Source organism: Haliotis cracherodii, unplaced genomic scaffold (genome assembly GCF_022045235.1).
Source record: "Haliotis cracherodii isolate W230 unplaced genomic scaffold, xgHalCrac1.p SCAF_16, whole genome shotgun sequence".
In the NCBI taxonomy this organism is placed as follows: Eukaryota; Metazoa; Mollusca; class Gastropoda; order Lepetellida; family Haliotidae; genus Haliotis; species Haliotis cracherodii.
Window position 1 is genome coordinate 6,295,327 of NW_027266271.1, and position 27,841 is coordinate 6,323,167.

Consider the following 27,841-nt stretch of genomic DNA (forward strand, 5'->3'; position numbering starts at 1 on the left):
AATATCAATGCATTTTATTTTTATGGTATCTCATTTTTGATGCACAGCAAGTAAATTTGTGTGTGAGCAAATATACTATTGCATGACCTGCATGCAGATTTACTCCATTAAAGTACTCACGGAAATGAAAAAAAACACAAAGTGTTACGTAGCTGTAAATACGAAATGACAAAACAACTCGAAAAGTACTAGTCTGGATTGGCTAGTTTGATCTCAGTGAACAATACAAAATGTACTTTACAGGAGGTAATTTGTCGGCACTTTCAACATTCAAAAATAAAACTAAGTCCAAATTGACATAGCAGAAACAGACTATAGGCATTATGCACCTGTTCTCACCTGTCGTCAAGGTGTCATAGGTCACCTTGATCTACTTACACCTGGTTATGCCCTGTTTCACAATAGTCTGTTTTATTCACATTTTTACACACTTTTACGTGTAAAAAGGCATAAAAACATTCGATACGCTGTATTTGTGCCACGGCCCAATTAGTACTAATTTAGTTGTTTGAATATTTACATATTTTGTATATTAACTGCATTTATTTAAGATCTTAGGTCGAAAAAACGGTTTTTTTCATTTCCGTGAGTACTTTAGTATCTATACACAAATCTGCAATGGCACTCAGTAATATTTTAGCTTTAACATGGTGGCATGTTAACAAGTCCAGACAGTCCAATAATCGATATTGTGAGCATCAATCTAGGCTGTCAGAGTAGGCAGACACAACATTCAAACAAGTCACGGAGCCTGGGCACCGGATCCATTTGCTTGCCTCTACATGGTTGCAAAATGTACTGCAATTTGCCACATGGTAGTTAGTAGTGGGGCCTTATATATACTTGTTCCATTTTTGCCATTTGCATCTTGGAAATTCATCTCAAGACCCGAAAGCGTTAGCTTGAGGGGCTCGAATGAAAATTTCCAAGATGCAAATACTCGATAAAATCCCGGAAATAGACACACACATAGTATTTATCGATATTGTAAACCTATTGTTTTATTTAGAATAAAAACATGCGCACTTTTTAACACCTCGTACTTACTCGGTTGTGAGGCGTCAACATCGAACGTTCTGTTGTTGCTATGGTGATTGTGATTTTGGTAATGATGACTGACTACCTTCCTGAGTGTAAGTCATTCATAAGTTGCTGGTGCTTCATTCGAATGTTCACCGTATAATTAATAATAAAAATAAACAAACTCGAAATCGTGTGAGTTTGTTTGTTATTATTATCAGTTACATTATCTGTTGTTATGTCAACATAATCGTTTTTTCAGAGTGTAAACCCCCTGGTTGCCACAGCGACACATATGTCCCCTTTCTGTTTATCATTTACTGTCATTTTAGGCAATTCAAAATTACTGAAAGTGACTTCTGAAAATTAGGTACATTGTAAATCTCGCCAAATGAAATTTCACGGCGTTACATAAATATATTTACTGTGTGTTTAGAAATCTAAATATCGGATATTTACTCGAATAATTAAAGTAGAAAATTAGCGTATTAGCGATCACGGGTATCAAATCACTACTGATAATTCTGAAACGTCGCTGATAAGCCTAGAATGTTTTGGAAAATACGTATACACGAACGCCGAAGTGTACGTTCCGCCATATTGGATTGTGTTTACCAAATGACGGTTATGAGACGCCTATTCGATCAGGTATATTTCAATATTTAAATGCTATACATGCATCCCTGAATTCCTCATACATTTTCGAAACAATGGATAAATGGTCTTTGTCACCAATGCAAATTATCTAGATGAAATCATGCGAAATAAGTTAGGTATGGAAACAAAAACTGTGCTAGGAAAACTGTATTTGCTGAAATGTAAACAAGGCAAAATTCAGATATTACACTGTGTAGCCTTTTTAGAGGTACTTTCGTCTAATTGTTGCATACATTGGCTCGATCACGCGTTTGAGAATATTCATGGGAAGAGTATCGTTGCACTAATTATGGAAATACACATATATACATTACAATGATGTTGTAAATTCAACAGAAGCCGTTTACAAAAGTTTCCGTCCTGTGTGGCGCCATGACTGACGCTAAATCACGCACAACGATGACGGTAGTTAGTAGTATAGTGTCACTAGGCAGGAGCTGGTTTTGGTTGAGGGAGGTTGAGTGAAAATAGGGAAGGTGATTGGTTGATCCAAGTCACGTGTTCGGATAGGATGACTCATGCATCAACAGCGCGTCGGGAAAGGGTGGGGAATGAAAGGTGTGTGTGTTTATAAGGCAGAAAAGAATTCATAAGAAAACAAAAGTAAAAGGTTATGAATAGAGCTATGTGTATAACGTGCTGCCCTAAATAGACAGACCGTACCCGTCAGCCCAGTTTGAATTGAGCGCGCTTGACAACTCACGTGGACCTATATTCAAATAATCCGCGCTCGCTAGAGCGTGCGACCTGGTTTGATGAATACAGTGTGTGTGTTGAAAGTACATCATACCACAATAGAGACGGGTTATGTCAACACGATATACGCCGGGTAATGTAGGCACACACAAAAATGTACGTCTAGCTGGATCAAATTCATCTTGTACGGTCTACACGTTGTACACCATGAACGTGAGACAACCTGTATAGAAAACAAAATATAGACAAAATAGATAAGACTACGCAATCAGCAAGCTAGCAGTGTCGTTTAATTACGTTTAGCGCGCAACAACGAGGTCGTCACGTCACCCTGCATTGACTATAACGCTGAAGGCAGCCGGATTTCGAATCACCCCGCGCTGCGTACTATTGTGAACCATTTGTATAGAGGGCGTTCACTTATTCAACCCTGTCCCGACTTGCATAGTTGATGTTTCAACGCTAGCGTTTCCATTTAACGCGATGACAAATAAGCCTTACGGTTTGAGTTTTAACCGTGTAACATGCTATTTTGAAAATAGATAGAAAACTGATAAGTACATGTAGCAGTGTGACGGCACGAAGCTAGGTTTGTTGGGAAAGTGATGGAAGCAATCTATAGGACATTTTCATGTTTACAATACTCACCCTTAATTCGAAGACAGAACAGAGTTTATCATGGAAAATTGTTTGACGAGGAAAATGTTTTATTGGAAATATATGTTGAAGCAGGTTTATTCATAGCTAATGTATAGCAGAGAGACTAAGCGACCGACCGCCCATAACAATGTCAACATACCCCGGCCTTACAATTAATGTTAACATACCAGCCTCGCCTGAAGCTTCCCATTCATAAATTGTGTGACCAGTGTCCCGTATTTATGATATGTTAGGGAACATGTGTTGTACATTTGTTATTTTAAAAGGGAGTTATTTCAGAGAGGATATATATGGGTATTCCCCTCATTAAACCTTTCTTTCGTTGGTGTCTATTAAACGTATCCGGTATTTAATACATTTGAATGATGTTGGAAAGTATGTGCGTGTAGATGTTGTACCTATATCCGAACACGAATGTATGACACCTTTCAATAGATCAATTACGGTTCTAACCACGACAAGCAACATGACTATGAGCGTGGTTAGCAGTTCATATTTATAAACACATCGTAAATGACAGATTTCTGATGAATGAACTCGCCCGCACACATGTCTATAGGGTTATGTTCGCCCGAACTGTAAACAGTGACACATTGATAACAGGAAGGGTGTGTGGAATGCACTCGTCCTTGTAAGGGTAAAATACGCGTTTAAACTCACCATTTAAATGATGACATTACTTTTTAGATGTATTGGTATCAGTGAGTGAGTGAATGCAGCCACACTCGGCATTATTCCAGCTCTAGGACGGTGGTCTGTCAATAAACGAGCTTGGACCAGACAATCCAGTGATCAACAGCATGAGCAGCGATCTGTGCAACTGGGAACCGATGGCACGTGTCATCCGAGTCGGCGAGACTGACCAACCGATCCCCGTCAGTCGCCGATAAGCATGGGTTACTGAAGGTCGATTCTATAACTCGGACTTTCACGGGTGTAGCATGACGAAGACTACATACTAATATGATCGCTTTTTTAACATACTCACACATGAAGAAAGCGTCAGAGATTAGACTTGACCCTAGAGATATATTTAGGAAGACTACGTTGAGAAAATCACAACAGAGAAAGAAACCACAAGCAGCCAAGAAGTCGACGCTGAAGACAAAGAAGAGACAGGTAACACCTAAAATGAAAACGATGACAACCAAACAGGAATCGAAGACAACACCCAACCCGTGAAAATACAACATGTGTCGGAGGTGAAGGCTGTGGTGGAACGGGCGCTTGCTGCCTTGAAGCGTCAACAGAGTCAAGGGTATAAAAGAGGGCTTCATACCCTCTAATCGCACACCGTATTGGATCACCATGGGGGTTGCCACCTGTCCGGACTGTGAAAAAATGTTTTCAAGGAGAGATGTCATGTTACGACACAGGAGAAATAAACATAGCATACCGCCGCCGTTACAAGCCCAAACGCCGCCGCAAGTCCACCGACCATTACAAGCCCACCCGCTAACGCCGCCGCCGCAAGCCCATCCGCTACCGCCGCCGCAAATCCACCCGCCATTACAAGCCCACCCGCTAACGCCGCTGCGTCAAGCCAACCCGCCGTTACAAGCACATCTGCCGCCGCCGCTGGCCAGTGGACTTGCGGCGGTGGGTGGGCTTGTAATGGCGGGTGGATTTGCGGCGGCGGTAGCGGATGGGCTTGCGGCGGCGGCGTTAGCGGGTGGGCTTGTAATGGTCGGTGGACTTGCGGCGGCGTTTGGGCTTGTAACGGCGGCGGTATGCTATGTTTATTTCTCCTGTGTCGTAACATGACATCTCTCCTTGAAAACATTTTTTCACAGTCCGGACAGGTGGCAACCCCCATGGTGATCCAATACGGTGTGCGATTAGAGGGTATGAAGCTTTCTTTTATACCCTTGACTCTGTTGACGCTTCAAGGCAGCAAGCGCCCGTTCCACCACAGCCTTCACCTCCGACACATGTTGTATTTTCACGGGTTGGGTGTTGTCTTCGATTCCTGTTTGGTTGTCATCGTTTTCATTTTAGGTGTTACCTGTCTCTTCTTTGTCTTCAGCGTCGACTTCTTGGCTGCTTGTGGTTTCTTTCTCTGTTGTGATTTTCTCAACGTAGTCTTCCTAAATATATCTCTAGGGTCAAGTCTAATCTCTGACGCTTTCTTCATGTGTGAGTATGTTAAAAAAGCGATCATATTAGTATGTAGTCTTCGTCATGCTACACCCGTGAAAGTCCGAGTTATAGAATCGACCTTCAGTAACCCATGCTTATCGGCGACTGACGGGGATCGGTTGGTCAGTCTCGCCGACTCGGATGACACGTGCCATCGGTTCCCAGTTGCACAGATCGCTGCTCATGCTGTTGATCACTGGATTGTCTGGTCCAAGCTCGTTTATTGACAGACCACCGTCCTAGAGCTGGAATAATGCCGAGTGTGGCTGCATTCACTCACTCACTGATACCAATACATCTAAAAAGTAATGTCATCATTTAAATGGTGAGTTTAAACGCGTATTTTACCCTTACAAGGACGAGTGCATTCCACACACCCTTCCTGTTATCAATGTGTCACTGTTTACAGTTCGGGCGAACATAACCCTATAGACATGTGTGCGGGCGAGTTCATTCATCAGAAATCTGTCATTTACGATGTGTTTATAAATATGAACTGCTAACCACGCTCATAGTCATGTTGCTTGTCGTGGTTAGAACCGTAATTGATCTATTGAAAGGTGTCATACATTCGTGTTCGGATATAGGTACAACATCTACACGCACATACTTTCCAACATCATTCAAATGTATTAAATACCGGATACGTTTAATAGACACCAACGAAAGAAAGGTTTAATGAGGGGAATACCCATATATATCCTCTCTGAAATAACTCCCTTTTAAAATAACAAATGTACAACACATGTTCCCTAACATATCATAAATACGGGACACTGGTCACACAATTTATGAATGGGAAGCTTCAGGCGAGGCTGGTATGTTAACATTAATTGTAAGGCCGGGGTATGTTGACATTGTTATGGGCGGTCGGTCGCTTAGTCTCTCTGCTATACATTAGCTATGAATAAACCTGCTTCAACATATATTTCCAATAAAACATTTTCCTCGTCAAACAATTTTCCATGATAAACTCTGTTCTGTCTTCGAATTAAGGGTGAGTATTGTAAACATGAAAATGTCCTATAGATTGCTTCCATCACTTTCCCAACAAACCTAGCTTCGTGCCGTCACACTGCTACATGTACTTATCAGTTTTCTATCTATTTTCAAAATAGCATGTTACACGGTTAAAACTCAAACCGTAAGGCTTATTTGTCATCGCGTTAAATGGAAACGCTAGCGTTGAAACATCAACTATGCAAGTCGGGACAGGGTTGAATAAGTGAACGCCCTCTATACAAATGGTTCACAATAGTACGCAGCGCGGGGTGATTCGAAATCCGGCTGCCTTCAGCGTTATAGTCAATGCAGGGTGACGTGACGACCTCGTTGTTGCGCGCTAAACGTAATTAAACGACACTGCTAGCTTGCTGATTGCGTAGTCTTATCTATTTTGTCTATATTTTGTTTTCTATACAGGTTGTCTCACGTTCATGGTGTACAACGTGTAGACCGTACAAGATGAATTTGATCCAGCTAGACGTACATTTTTGTGTGTGCCTACATTACCCGGCGTATATCGTGTTGACATAACCCGTCTCTATTGTGGTATGATGTACTTTCAACACACACACTGTATTCATCAAACCAGGTCGCACGCTCTAGCGAGCGCGGATTATTTGAATATAGGTCCACGTGAGTTGTCAAGCGCGCTCAATTCAAACTGGGCTGACGGGTACGGTCTGTCTATTTAGGGCAGCACGTTATACACATAGCTCTATTCATAACCTTTTACTTTTGTTTTCTTATGAATTCTTTTCTGCCTTATAAACACACACACCTTTCATTCCCCACCCTTTCCCGACGCGCTGTTGATGCATGAGTCATCCTATCCGAACACGTGACTTGGATCAACCAATCACCTTCCCTATTTTCACTCAACCTCCCTCAACCAAAACCAGCTCCTGCCTAGTGACACTATACTACTGTAGTTATCTGCATTTCTGACTAATTCTCTTTCTTACATTGGAAAACATGGCAAACAATGACAGTACGCAGATTGTCAGAATGCTTCTGATTACTTACGTGACCCATTTATGTGTATACGATCCCTCAATCAACGAAAATCCTCCTCTGGAAATCCCGCGTACTGTTGTCAGTGGACACGCCATTTTGTGAAAGTCGGTCACCGGTAGTGATGTCATACGGAAGAAAACATTATTGTACATATTTGGTAATTTCTTTGAGGTGTAAACTTTCAACTTGGCACCCAGCGTGTTCTTTGTTTTTGTCTAGTTTGCATTTTCATCATCGCCTTGATAATTCAGATATGACGGAAACCTTTTTGTGTCGGGTCACATTATTTAGGATGACGTCACTTATGACAGTGGTGTCATGGAATGCTCCACTGCAATCATGAGAAATTCATCGGTTCGATGCTAAAAAGGTGCTATTTTGGGGCGTGGAAGAAACAGATTACTGCACTCGTGCCTGTCAGATACCATTGATCTTACAACTCGTTGTTACAAATCGTATCTAACTCGCTTTCGCTCGTTAGATACGTTTTGAAACAACTCGTAAGATCAATGGTATCTGACAGACACTCAGGGAATTCAAATCATATTTTCACCGTTTGACATTTGGTCATGTGACCCAAATTAGCCAATCACAACACAGAACACACTTTCTATAGCTTTACAATAGATGGTATCCACCTCACACCTGACTGGCACTGTGTTTTGTCAAATTAGCTGCATAAATTGGAGAGCAATGGCTAAAAGTAAGTTTTTGCATATGGTTGCTGTGGTTCGAGCCACATTAATTGGGAAAGGATGTCGGTAGACTGGTTTAGGGAACGTTTCACCATCGTACAGCTTTCAATATGGGAGAAAACAACCACACGTTTGACACAGGGTTCAGGTCAATGTGAGACCATTTGAAGATCGACGTTTGCCCATGTCAAGATAGTTTAAGTATGTAAGTTCTCCAGCCTATGTAAAAGTAGTTTATATACCACTCAAAAGTTACTGTTAATCTGTCATAATGACATCGCAAAAACAACCACGTGAGAGCCTGGCGCCGAAACATACCAACGTCACCTCCACGTGCAACATCACTTGTAGGGGCATTAAAACTGTTGGGTTATCATTTGCATGCCATCACATCACATCATGCAGCAAGCGAACAGCGAAAACATGCCACGACGCTGGAAGCCCAACTCGATCCGCCGCTTGCAAACAGGAGAATCATCTTCAGCTGTATACCCACGTAGCACCAGGCACCATTACGAGACACGCGGGACATCACGTGACCTTCTCAGATCCGGTTGACCACGTATCACTACTACAGCACAAGACAGATTCATTTGGCTACGCCACTTACGTGAAAGAACCAGCACGGCCACCTCTCCGACTATGGCAATACCCGGATTCCTTAGGATATCAGCCCAGTCATTGAGGAACCATTTACGTGATGAAGGTATTCGTGCTAGACGACCATTTTGAGGTGTCATTTGGACGGACCGCATCGTCGGCTGCGACGTCAATGATGTCAAGGTCACAGAGTATGGCCACAACTGCGATGGAGACAAGTTTGGTTTAGTGACTCTTCGGCCACACGTCCTTCCCCTTATGCAACAAGCGTACACCATTATCCAACAAGACAACGCCCATCCTCACATGACAAGACTGAGAACAGCCCTATTCAGGAATCAGTCATAGTAACCAATGACGCCACAATGGTCTGCAAAGCATTGTGATGCAAATTAATTGCAATGTAGATATCGCTTGATCTCACCGAAGCGATATCTCCTGTGGGAACCAATTTTGGATCATAAATGAATTATACATCTAAAATTACTCTAGCGTTTCTTTTATTTTTGCATGGTATATATTGCACAATGATTATATAACGGTAAACGTTTTCTTGAAGCAAATGCCTGTTTTAAATATAGCGCTAGTTTGACCTGGTGAGGTGAGGTGAAATTGGGTTTAACGTCGTGTCCAAGATTATCGCACTTATATAGCGACGTGCATGTACGTGTGTTTGTTTTTGTGGCTGCTTGTACTACATAGTCCGGACTGATGCCGATTTATAGTGCTAGCCCACTGAGATACCATACCGCAGTTTAACATGAATACCCCACTCAGACACAGTATACTGACTCCGAGCCGACCAGTCCTTGTTTTGGCCCCTAATGCCGAGCGCCAGACAGGGTAACAACAAGAACCGTCTTTTAACGTCTTTTGGTATGACCCGGTCGGGGATCGTACCCCGGACCTTCCGCTCTCTTGACCTGGATTGACTCGTTGTCTGAAGTGTCTGTCTTATGCAATATTTGCTCATCTCCATTGTCGGATATATACCAGCGGAATACAGAACTTTATATAAAGTGGTGTAAATGTTATGTTATGGAAAATAACACTATAATATTTGGTCATTCGTCTCATCAATGTTTCATCTTAACATCCGCAAAGAAACCGGCACAACCATACCTGGTAACAGGAAACTGAGCGATACGCCATAATGGAGGGATGGTGTGTCATTTCCATTAACAATGTCATTATCGGGTGTGACCACCATTTGCGTTGATACAGGCGAGGCATGCAGCAGCGGCGCAGTGAAGACACCAGAGCCTGGTGGTGTTGTTTTAAATGTCAACCAAAGATTGGTCCAACTGAGCTAGCGTTATTGCTAGTTCTGTGTCTGTAGCAGGCGTTGTTCCATCTCATCCCAGACATATCCTATGGAGGAGAGGGCTGCCACCCGCCTGCCATGGCAGAACAGCAATGTCATGCTGACTCCACGAGTCTGTCAGAACACGTGCGACCCGTGTAGGTCAGGGGTAGAATAGGTCTTCAGCAACCCGTGCTTGTCGTAAGCGGCGACTAACTTGGTTGATGCATGTCATCGTATCCTAATTGCGTGGATCGATGCTCATGATGTCAATCACTGGATTGTCTGGTCCAGACTCGATTATTTACAGACCGCCGTCATATAGCTGGAATATGCTGAATGCGACGTTAAACAACAAACACAACACGTGCATAGTGTATGTCGCGTGGACCGGTAGTATCCTGCTGCAACGTGCCTGCATTTGCACAAAGGGTAGAACATTATCGCGAACGATGTCGTCCCGGTAGCTCACGCCATTTAAATTACCATTAACAATGATGAGTTGTGCTCTACCGTGATGCCACCCCATACCATTACACTTCCACGCCAAACTGACGACGCTGAAAGACGCAAGCGTCGTTCTCCTGGACACCTGTTCACCTTTGCATGACAATCAGAGCTGTCTAGATGAAACCCGGGCTCTTGGAATTATGCGAGTTGTAAATGTGGCAGTTTGGTATCGATTCCGTAGATGCACCAACCGAACATTGTTGACATCACACTTGGACGACCGGACCGAGGCAAGCCTTGAGCGTTGCCCTGCTGTAGATAACGCCCCCAAAGAGATGATATTGTGTTTCTTTGAACATGAAAATGTTTGGCAACTTCATTAGCGTCATTCCTGTTTGCAGCTTACCCGTTTAGTTTCAGCAAGCCTTCACCCAAAAAGAACGCAAACATCAATATTGTGCGTGAATGCACGTGAAAATTGTGAATCACGACCGTAATGTCGAGATGTCTTCATGACTATGTATTGAAAGATATGTACACAATGCCTTTAGAAAGTGGGCATATGTATCAAATGTTATATTTTGGATTACACTTCCTTAGTAAAGTACAAGTTCTAGTACTTTTTCATTGAAAGATGCAGTGTATAATTTAATTCAGAATAAATTTATTTTTTATTGAACTGGAACGTGGAAACACGGTTACGTCTTTCCGTTACTATACATACGGGACAAATCCCTAAATGTCTGGTTATTGTCTTTTTGAATCAATTCTAAATCTTATGTTTCTAAGTTTACGACTAATTGAAAGATATTTTTTCTGGTTCTTATAACATTTTAGACGATCTATATGCATCGTATCTGGAGCTTCCGAAAAGTGTTGACACCCTTCTTGACGTAACATATCAGTTGTTATGTGCCGAAACTAGTCTTTCGGGAAAATAAACTCGTTTTCGAATGTAAGGCTAAGCGATCTGTTCACCATGGTCGGTTCTCATGTGGCATTTCCGTTTGTATAAAAAATCATTTGTCACAATATTTTGAACGAGTTAACTCTGCATGGGACGACGCTCCGGTTTTTGGAAACAAAGATGAATTATCTCCCTTCCCAACATTCCTGATGATAGTTATAAATATACTAATGAGGAGGACAGTGGTGTAGACGCGTTAGAACGCCATGGCAGTTAATTCATATAATCTATGATTGTGGGGACTTCTGTAAATTGATCCTATGTGGAGATTTTAATGAAAGGACTGTTCAGGAATTAGATTATTTGATAAGGATGAGATAGATTATCTAACTATTGATAAAGAATATGCACACTTCAGATGAATTTTATCAACAACGATGTGTTAGTGATTTTCATATAAATAACTATGGTGAAGCCTTACTTGACCTGTGTAAGTTATTTGGGTTCACATCGTTAATGCTAGGAAAAACTCAGATAGGTCAGGTAATCTTGCTTTCATTTCTCACACAGGAAGTAGTACTGTAGATTATTACATTGTTTCATCGAATATATTTGAATCTATTACAGATATGTCAGTGGTGGAACGAGCCGACTCAGATCACTTGCCTATTGTCTGCCACACTTTCTCAAGCATTGTGCTAGCATCAAATCATTGTTACAACCAGAAAAATATTTACCTGTGCTACAAGATATATTTCTATTGAAAGCTCTTGGTAAATTTAGAGTAACTCTCCATAACTTCCAAGTGAATAAATCTTGTAGAACCAAGGATACTGATTCTGTTGTGTATGTACTAACTGTATCAACCAGGAGATTGAAGACGAGTTTCATGTTCTTTTTATGTGTGAAAAAAACAAACGTTGATATCAAAGTTTCTATCTAATTTAGATATTACACACAAAGATAATCAATTAATGATCAATTTGTCATAAACGTTTACATTTTCGCCATCTTCCTTGAAACTACAAAGCCTATATGAGAAAGTAAAACTATGCAGGGATGACCCGGTATTACTCTCGGATTTTAGTTCTGTGCAGCCATATTGAAAATGACTTTTTGACAAAATTTTACTCTGCAAGTTTGGCATGTGTCATTATAACATGGGATGTGCAGTAGGTACGTGGATAACATACAATACATGCTTTGGCGTATTGTTTTATTATCTTTCTGCGTGTGGCCGTTGATCTTCTCATACCATTTAATGGCATTTATCTAGATTTGCTGCATTTTGGGACATTTTGGACATCTCCACAAGGGCTATATGAAGTTGGAAACTAGCAAGGGTGATCCTAGCAGTGCATGGGGACTCTACAACCTGTTCACAGATTTGCGAGATCCGGTTTTATTGTTCATATTGATGTCGAACGACAGATTGAACCCTATTTTCCAGTGAACATTTGATGTTTTTGTTGTATGTTTTTAATTTAACTGATATGACTTCATCATATTACCTTGCTTACACGCTGTTCTACCTATTCACCTCATTACAAGGCTACTAGGGCTTGGACGATACACAAACTGTGCGATCCTATTACGTATCACGATACTTGCATGTGCACTTTTCTGTGGTGCGTGAGCCATGTTTTTCAGACAGGGTGGCCAAATACCTGGCACACTAACGATTTACACTGGGCAGTGTCAAGTATGGCGCAATGGATGAAAATATTTACGTTTTCAAAACTCATTTTCGCTAGTAATTAGTGTTTGGTGTAACATTAATTCAAGAATACATTTAAGGTAAGAATAGATACTTTTTACTTTGTGTGCGATTGTGATCGATGCAACGGTGTATCGTCACGCAACTACTTATCACCCATGTACCCGTGTATCTCTATGTACATAAACTAGAGGAAACCCCATAAGTGCCCCTATTCTATACTCCTAACAGTGTATCGTTTCTTTAGTTTTACATTAGCGAATCCTAATAGAGAGTAGGGAGTTTACTCGGGGAAACCCCATGTTACCTTGACGTGGTGATGTTATCTGAGACATGACCATTACCAATACATGTGCAATGGACAGTTGATACAAGTGACTGTAAATTGACGACAGTGCACTCGAGGTTTGAAAATCAAATCTATCTGTTGGAGCCGTTTAAGAATGTTTCGGTGAGTGTTAGGAATGCCTGTAGAGAAATAAGTCTTAAGTTCGCAATGCAAATTATAGGCTAGGTCTGTACTCTTGAAGAATATAATATTGTAAGATTGTTTACAATGCAAAGTAACGTTAGAGCCACCCTAATCAACATCAACACTTATGACACAATAGTTTCCCGGCATCAGCTCGATGATAATGTGGTCCCTAAACCAGGGAGAACATAACAAGCTGAAAACATTCTTTCATAAACATCTCTTATGAATCCATTTATATCTATAGTACCTCAGCTGCCATGTCCAGTTGGTGTTTACTGAGGCCAAGTGGCAATCCTAGCAAATGTGACTGATGTCATTCAAACCCAACTTTGTTTGTCAGCTAACTCAAACTTTGTGACGGGAATCAATCAGTAAAGCTTCCTCTAATTACACAAAGACAATATGTCTCAATTTCAGTCATAGAACAAACTTCCAAAGTCCCGAACTAGACTGACAATGTGCGACCAAGCACAACATCAGATCTTTGTTTTAACCACTGTGTATTTACTCAAATGATATCATTCACACTGGGTACAGTATTGATAGTTTTCTTTGGGAGTATTCACTATATTTTACTCCCTCGGGTCCAGTCAGTGGGGTATTTTACACAAGTGAGTTGACATATTTTCAAATAATTCTGCTTTAGGTGCTGTTTCAGGTGACTTCTACTTTGTGTCTGTTCATGAGCTGCCCCAAGTGTGTCACAGGTCACATATTATTCAAGCAGTAGAGTTCCTGTATGTTTGATGCCTGCACTCAATCAGTCAAAAACGATCTGAAATGAAATAATGTTGGCCTACCCAAGGTGAATAGGCTACACTCGGTGTTGTTGTTGTGGTTTTGAAATTGTCATGAGTATATTTATAAAAAAGTAACTCAGAATTCCTTGGGTAAGTTTTTTGTTGTCGTCAGGGGCCTGAGGTCTGAAACAGGAAGAAGCTGTGGATGAGTGTGTGACTGGAATCCAGTAAACACTAACATGACCTCCGACCCCCTCATGTGACCCCTTCATGTTTGCCAGACACACCCAACCAGGGAGGCAGGCCACCTAATCACAACACTATACAAGGAAATAGTTTCCAGTGGGGATATTGTATTGACAGAATTTTGTTTCCTTCAGCAGAAATTGTTTTTCCTAATATGCGCTAGAGGGAAACTTCTGTTGCAATTGAAATTATTTAGATGTTTTGATACATTGTGTGTTTTTCCTTCCTTAACAAATGAACTGCATTGGTAATATTAAGGTTGTTAAAACACTGTGTATTTTTGCAATAATTTGAATGTAAAAAAATTTCAAATTGTATTTAAAATCTGAATATCCTTTTACTTTGAAATACCTATCGTAAGTAATTTCATGCCGACTGATGGTGTTCAATATATGTCTAAAGTGCTACATATGAATATAAAATTGTCCTTATTAAAATGTGCTGTAAACTTAGTTATTTAAACATTAATTAGCATGATGTACATGGTGCCCTTGACACCACAGTAGAATCAGCCATGTCACTGATAAGTACTCCTCCAGAAGTGAACAAATGTGTTAGTGTTCCTTGATAGTGAGGCTGCATTATATTTTGTAAGTTGGCATTTAATTAACATGCAAGCTATGTATTGAACTTACAACCAGCATGGTGTCATGCAAAAATTAAGAAGAAGATATGTAGAAGTTCACACTCTGAAAGCTAACTTGTTCGAAGATATCTACTAAGCATTAGAATTTAACAACATGTGCCCTGAGCATGCTGAGGTGTATCTCTTCATATTCACAGCCCTCAGATTCAACACTGCCTAGAGAATTACACCCAGACAGATTCAACATTTTCAGTTTTGTCAGACAGCATCATAGAGACATGTGCTGTTTAGGGTGTTTCTTATATTGAGAAGTCTAATATCTTGTTAACAGGTCATTTTTAGCTAGTAGTTTATGTACTGTTACTTGATTGGGGGAGATTTTCACTAGTTTGGGACGAGCAGTGCATCTCAAATGAGACTACCTAAGTACCTTTTTAAGTTACTGGTATCTGTTAAATGAATAGGCAGGATTGAAAATGATAGGTTTTAATAATTATTTTTATTCCAAATTTGTGAAATTTTAAGTTTGTGGATGTCTGGACAAATCCTTGAAAGCTAAGCCTTATTATATAAAGAAAATATCCTTTTATTGAGTTTCAGGTTTTTACTGGTAGTAACTTTGGTCACCGTGGTGACAGTGTGCTTTGATGATGAAGGCTGGATGGAGGCTGATGATGGAGATGACATTGGCCTGGCAGACATGTTGAATGAGGTAGGATCTTGTACACTGGCTCACCCTAAATGAGCATGTGCTTTACACTGGCTCACCCTAAATGAACATGTGCTTTACACTGGCTCACCCTAAATGAGCATGTGCTTTACACTGGCTCACCCTAAATGAGCATGTGCTTTACGCTGGCTCACACTAAATGAGCATGTGCTTTACGCTGGCTCACACTAAATGAGCATGTGCTTTACACTGGCTCACCCTAAATGAGCATGTGCATTACACTGGCTCACACTAAATGAGCATGTGCATTACACTGGCTCACACTAAATGAGCATGTGCTTTACACTGGCTCACTTTAAATGAGCATGTGCTTTACACGGGCTCAAACTAAATGAGCATGTGCTTTACACTGGCTCACACTAAATGAGCATGTGCTTTACACGGGCTCACACTAAATGAGCATGTGCATTACACTGGCTCACACTAAATGAGCATGTGCTTTACACAGGCTCACACTAAATGAGCATGTGCATTACGCTGGCTCACACTAAATGAGCATGTGCTTTACACTGGCTCACCCTAAAATGAGCATGTGCTTTACACGGGCTCACACTAAATGAGCATGTGCTTTACACTTGCTCACACTAAATGAGCATGTGCTTTACATGGGCTCACACTAAATGAGCATGTGCTCTACACTGGCTCACACTAAATGAGCATGTGCTTTACACTGGCTCACACTAAATGAGCATGTGCTTTACACTGGCTCACACTAAATGAGCATGTGCATTACGTTGGCTCACACTAAATGAGCATGTGCATTACACTGGCTCACCCTAAAATGAGCATGTGCTTTACACTGGCTCACACTAAATGAGCATGTGCTTTAAACTGGCTCACACTAAATGAGCATGTGCTTTACGCTGGCTCACTCTAAATGAGCATGTGCTTTACATGGACTCACACTAAATGAGCATGTGCTTTACACGGGCTCACACTAAATGAGCATGTGCTTTACACTGGCTCACACTAAATGAGCATGTGCTTTACACAGGCTCACACTAAATGAGCATGTGCTTTACACTGGCTCACACTAAATGAGCATGTGCTTCACACTGGCTCACGCTAAATGAGCATGTGCTTTACACGGGCTCATACTAAATGAGCATGTGCTTTACGCTGGCTCACACTAAATGAGCATGTGCTTATCTAAAATTATGAATCCTTGATTTGAAATTGGGGGCATAGGTGGCCAAGTCATCAAAGGTACCACAGTATGGAGTACAGAGTTGGATCCTTCAGGTCTGACAGAATCCTCTGGGTGTTAGACCTAGATTCACCTTCATTAAGTTCCTTGGTTTGTCAGTGCCATACCCATGCTTGTAGGTTTCCCCAGTGTATTAAAAATGTGAGACCTGCATCAGTTTGGGACTTTCCTCCCACCTAAAGTCAACATGCTGTTATATAGCTGAAATACTGTTCAAAGCGGTGTGGTTCCAGATCACAAATCCTACCTAGACACCCATAGTGGTGACAGTGACCATGTGGCGAGACTGTAGGGTCAAGTATGTGTATGTTGTAGGAGGACATTCAGGCAGTTCTGAAAAAGTATGACATAGATGATAATGGAGAGCTGAGTGTGGAAGAACTGGACTTGGGAAGGGCGGAGATTTCAGCTGTTGTGAATCGGAAACAGAAGGAACAAAGACAGGATGGTGGAGATACCACTGACAGAGCAGATGAGGAGCCAGAGAAGGTCAGACAACATTATTCTTGGTCCTGAGCCACTGCCTGCATTGGTAAATCATTTCAGGGCTACTGGATGTGCCTATGTTTTTGAACCATGAATAAAAGAGAGTTAGGAACAATTTTGGTTTGAAAAAGCATTGTTTGGGGAGCAATTGTTCTTATTTTCTAGTTAATGCTGGTTTGAATTTTGTTCACACTGTTCATAGAAACAGTCAGTGTTCCCATCATCTTTGTATGCCAGGACTCAGCCACTGAATCAGGGAACCACTCTGCCCATAGGAGTATGAAGCGGCACAGTTTATTATATATACTTCAGTGTGAAAGACTGAGTTTTCCCAAGCTAAGAAAAGTGATATTCTCATTGCAGTGAACATAACACTTGATATTTCAATGTGCTGAATATAACACTTTAACCGCTGAATATATAGAGGTTATCACGCGAGTGTGTTTGGGGATGGTAAATATCCTGCATTAGGAATAAACATTGTATTTAGCGAGCCTTGACTAAATGAGCATGTGCTTTACACTGGCTCACCCTAAAATGAGCATGTGCTTTACGCTGGCTCACACTAAATGAGCATGTGCTTTACACTGGCTCACACTAAATGAGCATGTGCTTTACACTGGCTCACCCTAAATGAGCATGTGCTTTACACTGGCTCACCCTAAATGAGCATGTGCTTTACACTGGCTCACACTAAATGAGCATGTGCTTTACACTGGCTCACACTAAATGAGCATGTGCTTTACACTGGCTCACCCTAAAATGAGCATGTGCTTTACACTGGCTCACACTAAATGAGCATGTGCTTTACACTGGCTCACACTAAATGAGCATGTGCTTTACACTGGCTCACACTAAATGAGCATGTGCTTTACACTGGCTCACCCTAAAATGAGCATGTGCTTTACACAGGCTCACACTAAATGAGCATGTGCTTCACACTGGCTCACACTAAATGAGCATGTGCTTTACACTGGCTCACACTAAATGAGCATGTGCTTTACACTGGCTCACCCTAAATGAGCATGTGCTTTACACAGGCTCACACTAAATGAGCATGTGCTTCACACTGACTCACCCTAAATGAGCATGTGCTTTACACTGGCTCACACTAAATGAGCATGTGCTTTACACTGGCTCACACTAAATGAGCATGTGCTTTACACTGGCTCACACTAAATGAGCATGTGCTTTACACTGGCTCACCCTAAATGAGCATGTGCTTTACACTGGCTCACACTAAATGAGCATGTGCTTTACACTTGCTCACACTAAATGAGCATGTGCTTTACACTGGCTCACTTTAAATGAGCATGTGCTTTACACGGGCTCACACTAAATGAGCATGTGCTTTACACTGGCTCACACTAAATGAGCATGTGCTTTACACTGGTTCACACTAAATGAGCATGTGCTTTACGCTGGCTCACACTAAATGAGCATGTGCTTTACACTGGCTCACACTAAATGAGCATGTGCTTTACACTGGCTCACCCTAAATGAGCATGTGCTTTACACTGGCTCACACTAAATGAGCATGTGCTTTACACTGGCTCACACTAAATGAGCATGTGCTTTACACTGGCTCACTTTAAATGAGCATGTGCTTTACACGGGCTCACACTAAATGAGCATGTGCTTTACACTGGCTCACACTAAATGAGCATGTACTTTACACTGGCTCAAACTAAATGTGCATGTGCTTTACACAGGCTCACACTAAATGAGCATGTGCACTCGCCAAGACTCGCTAAATACAATGTTTATTCCTAATGCAGGATATTTACCATCCCCAAACACACTCGCGTGATAACCTCTTTATCATATAATGTCATTCTTTAATTCTGTGCTTCAAAATCCCTTTCCCTCTCTCACAAACATAACCGAAACATTGCGAGTTTTCCTGGAATGCGCACATTAATAATTATTACGTCACAGGGTAAGTGATGTGTCTGTCAGACAGTGACAGTAGCCAATATAGTTCCAACTGAAATAGGTTTCTTATACAGAGGCGAAGCAACATATACGCAAAACAACAATTGTTTTTGATTGCCTTTCGCGGCAATCCATCGGTCTGTCCGCTAGAGTAACTGCCCTTTGTCAAAGGGAAGCTACTCTAACCCTATACTATGAGACGTCACGGCCACGGTCAGATGTTGTTGACAGTCGGTCTGTCCTGTCATAACGATAAGAATTGTAGTCAAATGTACACACAGCGATAAAACGAAACAAGGTAACAATTCAACAATTCAAACATATTTCCGCCAAATCCAACTATTTTAATTTGTGGAGGAGGTTTTAAGCCGCAGAGGTCTACAAGCACAGATATGGCTACTGATCCCACTTGGCTAGGCCTCGTGCCCTCGCCAAATTGTTTCGAAATTTATATTTCCAAAGTTGCCAAACTTATAAAATGCCTTAGCTACGTCACAGTTAAACACAGATTTTCAGTATATTAGACTGTTCTTTTGATAATGATAGCAATTATCCCTGTAGTTTATCCAGATTCCCGATGGTTAATTCTGACTGGATCGCCGAATGACAAGTGCGACGCCATGTTTGTTTATAAACACTGAAAGTAGTCCCTACTTGACCTTTGGTATTTGCATCTCTATCCGCATATGACCCCAACGGATATCGTTTTTATCCGTTGGCTTTATCCTGGGAAGAAACCTACCCATTATATGATAAAACTGTTTAACTGCAGTGAACTAAACACTTGGACGGAACTATTGTCATACAAGAGTTACCTCCCCACAAATTGTCTAAATTGTAAATGTCTAGCCTGTACACAAACTGTTGACTTCCTCTTTATGTTAGTTCCTCATTGACAAGGCCAAATAATGACAGCTGGTCATTGGGGAGTTGACGCTGCTTCTTGCAGGTTGTTAGTCTTTTGAAATTGTTTTGTTATAAACTGTAAATTCCTCATTTAACTCGTCAATTGAGACTGTTTGTTTCGCAAAGTGACATTTTTGTTACTTGACCAGCGTGTATTATTTTGATTCCAACAGCTGTCTTGTAAATAAAAAGACTTTTTCTTTTGTAAGGTCCTTTTGTCTATAATCATAACCAAATGTATGATATAGAATTTCTGTAACCCTAAATATTTTTTGGTAATTTTGTTTATATTTTTTAAGATTTTACAAATATGGAACTACTTTTTAGGTCACAATTACAAAGGGTTGTGAAATGTCCCTGCGCGTTAGGTAGGGAGAATTTACGTTTCAAGGTTTGCATTTGAAATTAAATAATTTGATTTTCCAGTAGACAACTACACAAAAGTATATACATGTAATAAATAGGATATTCCATGTGTAAACATGATATTTCACTCGACACATGAAATATCCTCTATTTATGTTTTGTGGTTTACGGATTGAGGCAACTGGCACCGAAGACCACAATTTTAAAATTCAATATGCTTTAGAAAAATAAAATATCCCACTACAAAATGAAACTTTTTGAATAGTATTCATTCCAATGAATTTTATATGTATGGTCTCTTTCCACTGCCAAGGCCTTCACTGACAAAAGTAAACACAGATACAAAATTACTTGTAGAGTGAATTGAAATGGGGTTTAGTATATGATAAAACACGTCCGAGGGTTGTTATGATATTATCATGGAACTGTTCTAGGTGAACAATACCTTCCAAATGACGTGCTGGTTTTCTTGGGGAATTAGTCAGCAAAGAGCCAGAGTCACAGGAGACTAATCACAATTTTATTTACAAGAACAATTAACAATTTACAATATACTTAGAAATAACTGAGGGTGCCACAGAGAGTCGGTACACACTCTGGGCTGTGGGAGAGAGGTCTGCTTGGTAAGAGAGTCAAACCCCTTCTCTGCTAGAACTTGGCTACAGTATGTATTTAATGAAAGTTTGAACAATAGAAAGGAATTTGATTGGTTGATACACGATTGGTTGTGTCCTATGCTAAATGGATGGCCAGACGGAGGGGAATACTAAATCCTGTTAATCCTGTTGGACTGGCACTAATCTTGTTGACATATTTACTGGATGCTTTGAAAGAGATTAGGGTGTCACTATAGATGAGCTTGTGTGGGGCTAATCCTTAATGCCCTATAGACGAGCTTGTATGGGGGCTAATCCTTAATGCACTATAGACGAGCTTGTATGGGGCTAATCCTTAATGAGTCTTAATTGAAGTAATGTTATTCTAATATACCCCGGTAGGTGATGACAGATATACTTAAATAAATATCCTTTGTCTGGGAGATGGGATCTTGATACCTTAGGCTAGCAACCATCTAAAAAGCTATAACTGAAACTACTGATATTTTATATATGCATTTTACCTGATGATAATTATTACTTGCTAAACTATAATTATATGAAATGGTGTATAAATATTACACCATGATAACTCATAAAAGCACTTGATGTAGATCTAATTATTATAAGATAACTTAGTATAAATGTTAACCATGATAACTTCCCCTCCGTCTGAAAAAGTTTGGACCCCAAACGTGTAAAAATTAAAATAATTATGGCTTAGATGGACAATGTATTAAGTTAAACTGGTAGTATAGTAAATAACAATTATTATAGTGTCTCTTTGATATAAGGAAACATGATATAAAAATGCTGTCATCAGGGAATCTGGATGTGGAGCTGGCTTGTCTTGGCACTCTGTACTGGTGGTTTTATGGGTGATGTAGGAGGCCTTGAGTTCCACATCCTGGATTGGGGTTGCAAGATAGTAGGCTGTGTCCATGGAGGTTTTACATGGAAACAAAGAAAAGAGAGTTAGCATGTTCAAATAATATGTCATATATAAATACTTCCTCAGTTTGTCTGTATTAACTAGAAAATAAAACAAATATGATAATTATGATGTAAAAGATCAGTACATAATTATTACTAAACGGTGTCATGGCCAGGAAGAATGTATTGGCGGCAAATTACAAAAGTATATCATGAGAAAAATAGTAATATCCTTCTATTTTTGGATACAATCATTAGACGCATTATATATACATATATGTGCATGTGCATATAACAAGTGCATTGATTTGTTACATTAATACGGTATACAAAAGGTGTATATCATTGTTAGTTTTCGTAACTATTTGGTTTGCCTTTTCTTTGTTTTGGTTCATTTCGGTTGTTAAGTTTTCTTTATTTGAGTTTGGTTTGTTTCGCTTTGATTTTCCTTCGGTTCAATGCGATATGGTTTGGTTTATTTTGCTTCGGTACGGTTTGGGTTCGTTTCGGTACGGTTTGGGTTCAATTCCCAGTATGGTTTGGTTTGTGCCATTTCACTTCGGTACGGTTTGGGTTCGTTTCGGTATGGTTTGGGTTCGATTCGTAGTATGGTTTGCTTCGCTTCGGTACAGTTTGGGTTTCGATTCGCAGTACAGTTTGCTTCGCTTCGGTGCGGTTTGGGTTTCAATTCGCAGTACGGTTTGCTTCGCTTCGGTGCGGTTTGGGTTCGATTCGCAGTACGGTTTGCTTCGCTTCGGTGCGGTTTGGATTTCGATTCACAGTATGGTTTGCTTCGCTTCGGTGCGGTTTGGGTTTCGATTCGCAGTATGGTTTGGTTTGTGTCATTTCACTTCGCTTTTGAGATTGGTTGATCAGGTCAATGCTCAAAATTTGTTGTGATACAAATAACTCAGATGATCAGGCTGATGCCATTTGTTCTCAACTGGCGACCCATAGTGAAAGGACTGGACACAAGAAAACATAACAAGATACAGCTAACAGCTGTTTCGTGATTTGCACCGTTTATTCAGGAGATTTTGTATTTTGATCAAGAATATGTTCAATTGGCAGATATCGGCATATATAGGGAGTAGATCACCGTATGGTTGAGTGGTACCACATTCTGTGTAATTCAGATATGATTCACGGTAGAAAAAGGTGTTGATATTTCCAAAGTCTTTATGTGGAAAAATACCCCTTTTGGATTTATAAATTGGTGCTTCCTCTGGATCATATGGAGGATTATCTTCTAGACAGGACCACTTACGGAGATCCTTCCAGCTATCATCAAGGTAGCGCTGTATGAGGTGGGGAGGAACACTTTCAAAATAGCATGTGAATTGATCAGGATTTTCTTTATATGAGACCTTGACATAGCAGTCTCCTTGAATAATTTCAATGCCCAGAACTCTTTCTATTTTATGATCGACTTTTCGTAGGTGTTTTGGAAAAAACGGATGTGGTTTGACATCTAATTCTATGCATGGTTTGGTGTTGTCTTGCTTGACATTTCCTGACATTGTATTCCCTGACAGAACATTGACTGATTTATTGTCTTGTGCTGAATCCTTTTTGTCGAAAAACTTATGATTCTTCAGTGGACGTTTTCGTCGTTTTCCTGACATACTTCTTTTGAGGTGAAATTCTCTCCGAATGGAGTCTGGAATGCTGCTGCCATACTCCCATGTGTTTCCTCTTTCTGGATCCTTCCATTTTACTCTGTAGTACATTTTGCCATTTGCTCTCTTGGAACTAACAATTGAGTGGATGTCCTCTGGATTGAAGACTTGAGGGATATTCTTGGTTTGATTACCTGATGTTGGACTTGGAGGTTGTACCTGGCTGTCGTCGGGTTGTTTTCTGGATTTGGGCTGGTGATGCTTACTATTCACTCCTCTTTTCCCTTTGTTTACCTTTTCATTTACCTTGGTTGGAACACTAGGACCTGGTGTGGCATGATTTTCCTTCATTGTTGCCGTGGGACTGGTAGGTTTTTCTGTTGTACTTGAAGTTGAAGCAGGGTTTTTCTTCTTTGTTGGGGTCTTTTGCTTCGGACTCTTGATGCTGGAAGTACCTGCCTTTGTTTTGGAATTGACCTTCTTACCTTTCTGTTGTGGAGGTGATTGATCAGTAGCCTGGTAAGTTGAACTTGTTGATGGGGAATTGTTGCTGTCAAACTGAGTATCATTGACTGGTTCCTCGTTGTCATCCATGACTCCTGAATCTATGTCACTGGGGTTATTGAGGTATGGTTCTGGAGGATACTGTGGACGATCAGCAGGATCAAAATATGGCTTCAGACGGTTGGCATGGACCAGTGGTTTGTGTATTTTGTCGTCAGAACTTCGGCGTAGTTTGTAGGTATAATTTGGACCTGTATGGACGATATAATAGCTACCATACCACTTTTTGGTTAATTTGTTGGAAAGGCCTTTTTCAACTTTTTGACAGTAAAGCCAAACTCTTTGACCTGGGGCGAATTCTGGTTCTTTAGCCTTTCTATTATATTGTTCTGAATACACCTCCTTAGCCCGAGCAGTGTTTTCAGCTGCGATTGTTCTAGTGATTTCAAGCTCCTCAAGCAAATTGGAAAGATAACTTTTGTTATTGTGGCCTAAATTTTCTTTTGGAATTAATGCTACATCTTGTGGAGCTCTCATTTCTCGGCCGAAAAGCATAACATATGGGGATTTTTGAGTTGATGAATTTGGAGCCATCCGATAGGCCATCATGATGCCAGGAATAAAACGGGGCCAATCATTTTGAGACTTGTTACAGTAGGCTCTTAGTGATTGATTGATATAGGAATTGAGCCTTTCTACACAGCTGTTTGTTTGAGGATGGTATGGGCTGGTATGGGTAAATTTAATTGCCAAAAGTTCACAAATTGCTTTGATAAGTTTGGACATGAAGTTCTGACCTCTGTCTGAAATTAAGGTCCGTGGTGCGCCATACCGACAAAATATTTCTCTGACGAGAACATCTGCTACTTCTTTGGCTTCTTGGGTCCGAAGTGGAAAAGCTTCACACCATCTAGATGATGCATCTGTGATAACCAAAATGTACTTGTACTTATCTGGTGTTGTTGGCAGGGGACCGAGAATGTCAACGTGCCATCGGGTGAAGACCTCTTCTACAGGTAGTGGACGAAGTGGTGCCTTCTTGCCATGGTAGTGCCTCTTGGTCTGTTGACATACCTCACATGTCTGGACATAAGTAGCAATCTCGCTGTACATTTTGGGCCAGTAGTACTTAGGTCTCATGGTGTTGTGCATCCTTTCTTTCCCATGGTGGCAACCGCCAAACTCTGAGTCATGATAGGATTGCAGGACTTGATTTCTGAGGGTTCTTGGGACTGCCAGCTGTTTAATGAACTTGTCTGCATGGCCTTTCTGTCTTTGTGGAACGAATCTGTATAGGATGCCTTCATCAATTTCAAAAGTATTGGCTTCAATAAGAATCTTTTGACGATCCTTTTCATTTTGTGGAAGGACATCATCCTCTTTGTAGTCAAAGATTTGGATGAAATCTGGACAAATCCTTTGTAGGTGACGTAAATTTGGATGTTCTTTTATACTTACTTCAACCAATGTGTCTTGGGTAACATCAGCATTTGTAGCATGTAATGCTGCAACAACATTAACTGGTACTGACTGATAATCCTCTTCATATTCAAAGGTGACTGACCAATGTGTTGTCTGTGTGTCTGATTCTAAGTGATTGACAATAGGTGTGCAAATATCCTTAGTCTGAGTTGTCTGTGTAACCCGTGTGGATGAATGGGTGTTTGGCAAGATTGTGGTATTGCTAGTTGATTTGCTTTGCTGAGTTGAAGTTACTGAGAAGACTGTTTTCTCAGCATCTTCTTCTGTCTGATCATTACAGTTAATATTTTCCTCATATTCCCTACGTGAGAGAGCATCGGCATTCCCATTGGCTTTGCCGCTGCGGTGAACAATGTCAAAAGTGTAGGTAGAAAGTTCCAAAGACCATCGCCCTAACCTACCTGTGGCATCTTTGATTGATTTCAGCCATTTCAATGCTATATGATCAGTGTAGACTGTGAATTTGGAATTTGCAAGGTATGGACGAAAGGATCTAATGGCTTCAACTAGAGCTAAGCCTTCCTTTTCTGTAATGCTCCAGTTCTTTTCGCTGCCATGTAGAGCTCTACCACCAAAAGCTATTGGATGTTCATTATTTTTCTCATCTTTTTGACTCAAAACAAAACCTATGCTCATATCACTGGCATCAGTTGCGAGAAGAAATTCTTTGTCAAAATTTGGATAAGCCAGAACAGGTGTATTACTCATAGCATGTTTGAGTGTGTTGAATGCCTGATCACACTCAAGTGACCATTGGAACTTTGGTTTCTTTCCTACTTCTGCCTCTGAATGCTTCTTTAGCAAGGCATTCAGTGGAAGCGCTATGTGAGCGTAATTTTTCACATACTTCCTGTAGAAGTTCGTGAGACCTAAGAAGGAGCGGATCTGCTTTTGTGATTTGGGCACTGGAAAGGTTCTAATTGCTTCAATCTTTTTGTCATCAACTTGAACACCTCCACATGATAAAACATGACCCAGAAAAGAAACTTTGTCCGTTGCAAAATTGCATTTGGATGGCTTTAGTGTCAATTTTGCCTGTTTCAGATAATAAAATACTTGCTCCAAATGTTGGAGATGCTCTTCAAAGTTTTTGCTGTAAATTATCAAATCATCAATGTAAATCAGCGCAACCTTAAAAAGCAATTTTCTTAGCACCTTGCTCATGAGCTGTTGAAAACAAAGTGGAGAATTTGTCAAACCTTGGGGTAAACGTTTGAACTGATAAAGGCCTTGATGGGTGACGAAAGCAGTTTTATGCTTTGAATCTTCATGTAATGGCACTTGGAAGAAGCCATTAGCAAGGTCTAAAGTAGAGAAGATCTTAGCTTGTGCATTGGCGATGTTATCAACAACATCATCAAAAACAGGAAGAGGCCATGACATTGGTAAAGTGACAGAATTCAACTTTCTGTAGTCACAAACAAATCTATATGAGCCATCGCGTTTCTTGACTAGGATAATGGGAGCTGAATACATAGAAGTAGACTCCTCGATTAAATCATACTTCAGAAAATCATCTATAAGTTCTTCAGTGACTTTTTGGAGATGAGGAGATTGGCGATATGGTCTACTCTTAACGGGTGGGTGGTCGCCAGTGTCAATGATATGTTGGTGCATGTCAGTCTTTCCTAAATCTGCAAGACTTGTTGAAAACATGTCTCTATTTTGTCCCAAGAATCTAAGTAGTCTGTGTCGTTGGTCTGGAGTCAGTTGTGTATTGGTCAAATCAAATCCTAATTCTTGTGCAATTTTAACATAATCCCTGGTGTCATTGTCTCTCTTCTCATTGTCAGTGTTAACGGTACTGATGAATGGTTGGTCACAGTCGATTGCATAAACAGAGTCTTGGTCAATGTAACTAAATTTGCCTACAACTGTTCCCTTGTCAAGAACTTTTTCTTCTTGGGAGGGATTCATAAGCCTAAATGTAGCAGTTTTGCATTTCACTTTGGAAAGAGTTCTACCACCTGCTACTTCAGAATGAGCAGTGAGGGAAGCAATGGGTTCAATGAGGATGAGGGAATCCGCTTTGACCTCTGATAGTCTAACCTTGAAATGAATTTCACTCTGAGGGGGGATGTAAATCTGATCTATTGTTTTTGCTAATCCACTAATCTCTTGCACTGAATTGGCTATGAAATTGATATATTGCCTATCTGAGGTGCTG

At 40.6% G+C, this 27,841-nt stretch overlaps 1 protein-coding gene and 1 pseudogene across 1 annotated transcript in view; one reads left to right on the forward strand and one right to left on the reverse strand.

Annotated features, from left to right (window-relative positions):
* LOC139463766 (uncharacterized) overlaps positions 1 to 27,841 on the reverse strand; it is a 272,927-nt pseudogene that overhangs the window by 41,780 nt on the left and 203,306 nt on the right.
* The window catches only part of LOC139463761 (uncharacterized), a 70,172-nt gene continuing 55,496 nt past the window's right edge, over positions 13,166 to 27,841 (forward strand). The window contains exons 1-3 of the mRNA XM_071245047.1: positions 13,166 to 13,314; positions 15,511 to 15,622; positions 17,163 to 17,336. Coding sequence (XP_071101148.1) covers positions 13,307 to 13,314; positions 15,511 to 15,622; positions 17,163 to 17,336 — 294 coding nt within the window. The 5' untranslated portion in view covers positions 13,166 to 13,306. The remainder of the gene's footprint in view (positions 13,315 to 15,510; positions 15,623 to 17,162; positions 17,337 to 27,841) is intronic.